At 37.3% G+C, this 8,956-nt stretch overlaps 1 protein-coding gene across 1 annotated transcript; it reads left to right on the top strand.

Moving 5' to 3' along the window:
• Positions 1–453: 453 nt before the first annotated feature.
• On the top strand, positions 454–8,729 carry LOC133824577 (uncharacterized mitochondrial protein AtMg00810-like). Its single transcript, XM_062257504.1, has 2 exons — positions 454–593; positions 7,787–8,729. The coding sequence occupies exons 1-2, from the start codon at positions 454–456 to the stop codon at positions 8,727–8,729; spliced, it is 1,083 nt and encodes a 360-aa protein (XP_062113488.1).
• The last annotated feature ends 227 nt before the right edge of the window (positions 8,730–8,956 follow it).

Raw genomic sequence — 8,956 nt, 5'->3', positions numbered from 1 at the left:
CAAGAAAGGGGGAAATTTGGGAATTGATGATCCCTTTTCATCCAAGAGCAATGAAGACAAGACTGTTGATGACTCATTGCACAATACTCTCAGCTCTGGTTTCGATCCCTCTAAACAGGTCAGTGTCTCATCTGGACTTACCAAATTAAGATTTGAAGGAAGGAAGATTGTCCTGGATGGATAGGTTCAAAAGTTGAGGTTTGTTTCCATTTGTCACTTCTGCAACAGAAGAGGACATATTAGACCCAGATGCTACAAGTTGCAGACGTATTTGAAAGCTATGATTGATCGTCCAAATAGCTTTCAACAACCAAATCGATTTAATGGGAAGTTGTCATATAGTGAGTGGAAACCAAAAACTAATCTTGGCACAAATGTTGGATTAGTTGCTCACACCTCTCTTTCAGCTTTCCACAAAGATCATGGTACTTTGACAGTGGATGGTCACGACATATGACCGGCAACAAAAATGTGTTGGTGAACTATAAAGAAGGAAAGGAGGGAGCTGTGACCTTTGGTGATGGGAACAAGGGTCAGAACTTTGGAAAAGGTGACCTGGTGCTAAATGGAGTAGCTCCATTGACTGTGGTGTTGTACGTTAAAGGTCTCAATGCAAACCTGATTAGTATCAGTTAACTCTGCGACAATGAATACACTGTAAGTTTTACTAAAACTCATTCTCTTATTGAAACTAATGGGTGCTCAGTCTTGACAGGTAATAGAACCAGCGACAACTGCTATGCTCTAAGCAATCAAGTTCTGTGCAATAGATCCTTTCTTGGTAAGACAAACCTGTGGCACTTGAATTTTAGAGACCTGAAGAGAATTGTGAAACTCCAAGCAGTTCGAGGGATCCCTCAGATGAAAGTCACTAGAGATAGGTTATGTGGTCCTTGCCAACTGGGAAAATAGACAAAAGCCTTACATTCTCTTGTAAACATGCTACTCACCTCCCGTGTGCTAGAGTTGATGCATGTGGATTTAATGGGACCCATGCAGAATGAAAGTCTAAGTGGTAAATGATTTGTCATGGTCCTTGTTGATGATTACTCAAGCTACACTTGGGTAGATTTCCTCAAAGAAAAGTCAGACACCTTTGGACTCTTCTCACCCTTGGTTTTCAGGCTCCAAAATGAAAAGGAATATATTCGGTTACTTCTTGCAGTAGCATGCCATCTGAGAATAAAATTGCATCAAATGGCTGTAAAAAGTGCATTTTTGAATGAGATTCTCCAAGAGGAAGTTTATGTGAAACAACCTCAAGGTTTTTAGGACCCCCAGTTCCCTGACCATGTGTTGCAATTGAAGAAGGCTTTATATGGGTTAAAGCAAGCTACCCATGCATGGTATGACAAACTTACTGCCTATCTTCTGTCAAATGGATTCACCCGTGGTAGTTGTAAAGACCCCGTTTTTCAAGACTCGATAAAGTGGAAATATAAATGTTTTCATTTAACAAAATGTCTCAAAAACCCGTATATAAAAAAAACTTTTTAAAAAGTCGTATGGCCATACTTAACATTTATTTACAACATATTTTATAAAGAGTAGAGTAAGCCTAGTTTAGGAAAATTACACAACATTTCCAAAATAAAACGGCTTCCCCAAAAGGTCGGTCCACATGTACATTTGCAAGGTAGACTCCGGCTCTCACTGCTCTGCCTTGCCCTTGTTCTTACCTACACATGAAACAACTAGGTAAGCGAAAACACTTAGTAAGTTCAACCTTAAAACAAAGCATGCAGAGAATTAGAGTTCCGGATCCATCTGGACCCGACACAATCAATTTCAAGAACACATAAGCGTCCTGGCAAACTTATGGTCATGCCTGATAATCAATGATAAACTATTTCCAACAAACAGATAAAACCCTGCACGCAGAAAATCCCAGAACAAGCAGATATATTATATCGCACTATCTCTTATTAACAAATATATCCTTGCACTCAGAAAATCCCAGAGCAAGCAAATATATTATTTCACAATTATATCTTATCAGCAAATATATCCCTGCACTCAGAAAATCCCAGAGCAAGCAGATATACCATATCACAATATAATTCGAGACCAACGCTCGACAATTTCCAAAAATTCGGGCGTAACACGCCCTCCAACATAATTGCTAATCTGTAAGAGAGAACCGAGTCTCAACACTAAGATCTAGCCAATAAATATCCGCTTCAAGGGTAACTATCGTGTTACCTAGGGCATTGCTACTTATCCAAGAGTGTAATCGAGTTTACACAGTTTTATAGAGACTTCTACGCTAATCAGTGGTGCTGGTGAGCAGTTGCCCCTAGGGTGTTCAGCCTCACTCAGTTTGGTAACCCCTAGTATCTCTAGGCACTCTCACTGAATGGCCAATATTCATGACTGCTATCTGGGAATAACTTATCGGAGCACTTTCTCGGGTTCTAACCGTTCACTGATTAAGTAAGCATGAGGGCCCCTAGGTCCCATTTATTTTGGCGCCCCCAGGTGTAACCAGCTAATCCTCACCTCTTGGCCACTCGTCATGGTAATGAGCCGGACATAATAAAATCAAGCAGTGTGACGGGGATCAGCCGTCTAGGATATGAAGAATATCTACCATTCATATTTTCTAACTCAGCACCCACTAGACTAACGTCTCTAAGCAACTTTCTATGAACGTGTATATATGTGCATGTGTCCCTATACTAACATACAATACAATAGTCATTTCATGTTGCAGCCACACAATATAAGTTGACTTACTTGGAGTCCTTAGCACTCAGCAGGTTTTCACCCTTCAACGTTCAGTCCAGTTACGCTTAGCCAATACTGTAGTTATCCATACAGTATACTCGGATTAATTATGGTACATAATTCATTATTATTATTTTGGGCAGTTTGGTCATTTTCAAAATTATTTGTAATGATTAATGATCCTTATTTGGTTTTAAACCCATTAAGAAAATTCACACAAAATATTTGAGACTAAACCCTAAGTCTCGGGGAGACCTATCATATGGTCCCGATACCTAGGCTCGGGTATCACAATAGTATTTTCTCACAATCCGCTAAAAATCTCATTCTTTAAAAGTTCTGCTGTTAACCCGTACCTTCAATAATCGGTAAACTATATAAAAGATTTTAGCCGGTATTATATCCCGAAAATACTAATTAAATTCCTTAATTATTTTTAAAGAAAATAAACTCTTAATTTTCCTTTTATTTTTCTTAAGGTTTTAATCTCTAAAAATCGTTTTAAGACAATTTCCTAATTTGTCTTAATTAGGAAAACCGTTAAAAATTTCCTATCTTGACTAGTTAATCTTTCCGAAGTCAATTAATCAAGTTTACTTACTAGAAAAATAATTCACTCAATTATTTTCTCAAAATATAGGGTTTTAAACCCTCTTATAATTTATTAACTATTAATAAATTAAATCTCTTATTTTTAAAAAGAATAAAAATTCTTTAATAAAAATAATTCACACTAAACTCAAAGTGGTAATTTTAGTGAAAATATGTTTTGAAGACTTACCAAGTTTATATCTTGAAATAAGCAAAATTTTACTTTTTACATTATGTTCCAAAATCTCATTTTTACACTAAGTGTGAAAAACCTATTTTTTACATTTTTAACTACATACTTCGTTAGTTCATAACTTAAAATTTACTTACCCAATTATTACCAAAGTTTTCCAATTCCATTTTTGGTATGCCATTTAGGTCTTTGTAAAATCTTAGGTCAAAATAAGCATTTTTGATTGGTGAAATAATTTTCCAACAATGAGGTAAAAATGACCTTATTTTCAAGTCCTTATTTTTTCCAAACTTTGAAAGTTAATAACTTTCAAACCGTTCAATATTTTCTTACCACATTTTATAGTGGAATACTAGGTTATGCCAAAAACATGTCCACAAAAGTTTAGAAAAAACTGGGTTCATTTGCCCTATACAGTGGCTGTCAGAACTTGGTTCCCAAAATAAGAATACGAAAAAAAATAGTTTTTACCTAAACTTTGAAATAGCATAACTTACTCATTTCTAAAAAAATTTGAGTGTTTCAAAAGCTCAATTTTATGTACTCAATCTCAAAAACATCACAGTACAATTTAATTTTACAAAGTCAATATACAGTGGCTGCTTTACCCCTTGGAAGTCATAGCTCAAAACATGTTTTGTTTTAGGGTTTCATACAAAACCCTTGAGGGTTTTGGTTCCTATTTTAAAAAATCAATACACAAGCATCATTAAAATTATAAAACAACTAACATAACCTTATTACATCACCAATAAGAAACTTTAAGTATTAACTATAAAAAATAATGCTTAAAACTAAAAATCATACAATAACAACCATCAAAGTAGACTTTTTACCTCTTTGGTGTTCTTGCTAAGGTGTGGATCTTCCTACTAGCTTGGCTCCGTCAAAACCTCTCAAAAACCCTAAAAAACTCCCCCCAACAACATAGATAAATAGCTATTGAACTCTATGAATAAAACTTTACAAGGGTCTATATTATTGAAACTTTACCTTAGGGAAAACCGTTCCTAGACCAAGCTTAGCTTCCAAGTCTCCTTAGTGTTCTTGGGGTTGAAAATAGAGAGAACACTTGAGAGAGTCTTCAAAATCAGATGAGAGTGAATGAGGGAAAGTGGTGTGGTCGGTTGGGGAGGGTTAGAAGAGTTTATCATACTCTAAAATTCCTAAAAACACTTAAGTGCTTTACTACCCACTTGCCCACTTGACATTATCCCAAACTTTTAAATAAATGAGATTAAACTAATTAAAATTTTTGGTCAAACCATTTTAAAGCCTCACACATGGCCGGCCATCACATATATTATATATGTGATCAAATTTTTTTTTTTTATAAAGGTTAATAATTATTTCCTAAGAAGAAAAACCCAATTTGACTTTCTACATATTTTTCACTCTTATTAAGTTTTAAATCACAAAACTTAACATTAAATAATTAAATTAATTGTCTCTCACATTTAATTTAATTAATCACACAATAAAATTTAACCTAAGGTCCATTCATGAAATAAAATTCCTCATTTCGGTAAAATTAGGCATTTAACGCAAAATGCCCTAAAATTTCCATTTTTCCTTAGGTTTATTATTTTTTACCAAACTTTAATTTTTATGAATGTATTTTGTGCCCAAAATATATTTTCCATAGCTTTTCATTTTATTTTCCGAGATTTTTACCCGATCAATGTTTTTGTGTCGGTCTAGGATCGAAAGTCTTATCTTTGACTTTTAAATCACAAAATTCATAATTTGGCTAGCAATAACTCATGGAATAATTTCAAAAAAAAATATAATATTATTTAAAATAATATTCTTAACTCGGGGACAAAAAATCCCAACCCGAGTCGTTTAAAGGTACCCGAAAATACAGGACGTTACTGTAACGCCCTGGCTACCCCAGAACAGTTACGGTGAACGATGGACCGGAAATTTGATTCGCTACCCGAGCCCTTTGGTCAAAAACGTGCTCTAAGTGTAGTTAACAGGTTAAGGTATAAAGCCAATAAAAAGGAAATGGAGATTTTCATTGCAAACTGCTCTGCAAAGCTAAACAAAACATTTACAAGTGGTTCTCAGTACAAAATGGTCACTACTGTTTTAAATTTACAATCCCGCCGACCTAAGCGACAAAAATAGGGTAAACCCCCTAGTTCCTCTGAGAACACCTTGGCCGTGGTGGTCAAGCGGCCGCATGTGTACACATTACCACATCAGCTCTCCACTCAAGGCTAGGTGAGCTATTCTTTTCCTTTACCTGCACCACATAGCACCCATGAGCCAAAGGCCAGCAAGAAAACATAATACTTTTAATAAACATTATCAAATGATTATCATTATAGTCACACTAAGCATAAAGCTTCCAAACAAATGCGTGATCATCACATGAGTCAAGAGGGAGAGTGGCTGCTAGGTAAGCCACTAGCCTCCAAGTGCTTATTTCATTCATCGACCCTCAGGTTCGGTCTGGCATTAGTGCTCTTTGAGCCATTCAATGCTAATGATCGATTAGATCTAATTTCTGTTGGCTTGCGTGAAGCACGCCAAGACCGTTCTGACTAATAAATCAGCGCTATGTGACCAGCGTCCAGTATCACTGTTGAACTTGACTAATAAGTCACAGCTTCACAGCTGATACTAACACCTTTGCAAAATATGACTGATGAGTCAGTGCAACGTGACCAGTGCCTAGTACCACTGCTGAACCTGACTAATGAGTCACAGCTTCACAGTTGGTACTAGCACCTTTGCCAAACCTGACTAATTAGTCAGTGCTATGCTCAAGTGAACAACATATGCTAAGCATTCCATGTTCAATCTATGTCCATATCACACAACCAACATGCCTCACAAATATCCATGCATGTCACACTTGGGGTACAGTTTTCTTACCTCTGGTTAGAGCAAGAATGAATAAAAGAATGATCCTGAGAACGATCAACCTTTTGGTCCTTTAGCGGTTACCTGGTAATAACCAATTATGGGATTCCATCAATAAAATGAACAATAAAAGGTTCCTAAACCAAAACCTAACCTCCGAGACATCAAACACTACTCAACCGGGTAGTAGGTTCAACCCCGAGGCCTTAGGCTTGCATCCCCATGCTAGAAACTCCATTTTGGCCAAAAATGCCTTAAGGGCCGCGGCCCTCCCCTAATGCGCCGTGGCGCGCCCTTCAGACAAAAGGGCCTCCCTTGCCAGACGCCAAGGGCCGCGGCGCACCACAGCTGCGCCGCGGCGCCCAGCCCAGAATGGCAAAATTGACAGCACGCGCACTAAAACTTTCCCCTGTATTTTTCCTCCCAAACCAGCCCTTCAAATCAGTTCAAAACCTCCTCCAAACACACAATAAAACCCCTAAACAACACTCACAACTTTCCCTCATCACAACCCAAGTAAAACACCACAAGAACTTCCCTTAATTCTAACTTTCCACACCAAAATCTAAAGCTGAAATCTTAAAACGAAAACAGAGCATACATGGAAACTAGTGGCGAAAAGCTTACCTCAAGTTCAGGTTATGGTGCTCTTCAACAGTGGAACACTCTCCCAAAGTACCAAGGCCTAGCTCCCAAGCTCAAATCCTCAAAAAGATCACAAAAACTCACAAGGAAGATGAAGGAAGGAGAAGGTATGGGAAGGAGAAGAGAAATTGCCTCTATTTACTCTGTTTATTCTACAGCCTCCTAAATCATATATATCCAAGCCAAAAGACCATTATACCCCTAGGTCTTTAAAAGTTTCTAAAGCCAACTCAAGGGTAATTTTGGCACTTTCCACCTACACCGTTAATCATAATTAACGCTTCCCAATTCCCGCTAACCTCAATATCCTCAAACACCAATATTTCACATCCCGTTACCCTTTAATGCCCGGTAACACTCTAATCATTAAAACACCTCGAGACTCACCCCGAGCCCTGAGCTTAAGCCCGTTATGACCAAACCGACATTTAACATTCTTTGATCGTCTCTTGCCAAATAGCTCAAACAAACCCACATCATAATGTGGTCTCAAATTATATCACCAACATGCGAACAAATAATCAATTTACCCTCAACGGGCCAAATTACCATCACACCCCTGTAAATAGAAATATGGACTCACATGCATGCATTACACATCATATCATAATATAATCTGCATATACATGCATTTTATCAATTAATAGCATAATTAAGCAAGTATGGCCCTCCCGGCCTACTATTCACGCCGTTAAACACATCAGAGAATTCGGGGCATTACAGTTACAGTAGTGCTGACAATACTCTCTTTATCAGGTATCTAACTGATGGAATATTTTTTGCACATATATATGTGAATGACATAATTTTTGGGTCAACTTGTGAGAGTGAGGTTACTAGGTTTGTGGAACTTATGCAAAGTGAGTTTGAGATGAGTCTAATAGGAGATCTATCATATTTTCTTGGACTTCAGATTAAGCAATCAGAACAAGGAATGTTTATTTCTCAGTCCAAGTATACTAAGTCCATGTTAGAAAAAATTGGTTTCACTCAAGTCAAACATGCACATACTCCCACCACCTCTAAACTAAATAAAGATGAATCTGGTGACCCCGTAGATCCAACCCTGTACCATAGCATGATAGGAAGCTTGTTGTATCTCACAGCTAGTCGTCCTAATATTTCCTTTAGTGTTGGTCTGTGTGCCCGTTATCAAGCCAATGCTAAGCAGTCTCATCTTACTGCTGTCAAACGTATTTTTGAATATCTTGCAGGGACTGTGGAATTTGGCTTATGGTATTCATGTGATACATATATGTCCTTGGTGGGGTATAGTGATTCTGATTGGGCAGGATCTCTAGATGATAGGAAAAGTACTTCTGGGGTTTGTTTCTATATAGGGAATAATTTGGTCTCTTGGATTAGCAAGAAACAACATTCTATTTCACTCTCCACTGCTGAGGCAGAGTATATTGCTGTTGGCAGCTGCTATACTCAGCTCATCTGGCTCAATAAGATGCTCACTGATTATGGCTATCCCCAAAAGTCATTTACCCTCTTCTGTGATAACACAAGCACCATTAATATTTCAAAAAACCCAGTTCAACATTCAAGGACCAAACACATTGACATGCGTTATCAGTTCATTAGGAACATGGTTGAGTCTAAAATGCTAACAATTTCTCATATTTCCACTAATGCTCAGTTAGCAGATCTGTTTACAAAAGCTCTTGATGCTCAAACATATGCACATTTATGAACTAGCATTGGTCTCTGCACCATTTGAGAGGTTTGGTGTCACATTTGGTCACATTTTTTTTTTCTCATGCTTTGCTATTTTTTTGTTGTTCTTTTTTTTACTTGTGAGTACTACTTCTTAATTGGTCAGTGCTTACTTAATCACATCAGTTTTTTTTTTCAAGATTTAGAATTGAGCCTTTATTTTCTCCAGCTCAAAAGGCTACCATTATTTGATGAAATGGGAAG

Source organism: Humulus lupulus, chromosome 3 (genome assembly GCF_963169125.1).
Source record: "Humulus lupulus chromosome 3, drHumLupu1.1, whole genome shotgun sequence".
In the NCBI taxonomy this organism is placed as follows: Eukaryota; Viridiplantae; Streptophyta; class Magnoliopsida; order Rosales; family Cannabaceae; genus Humulus; species Humulus lupulus.
Note: the sequence above shows the minus strand (reverse complement) of the source record. Positions and strands in the feature narration are given on the sequence as shown.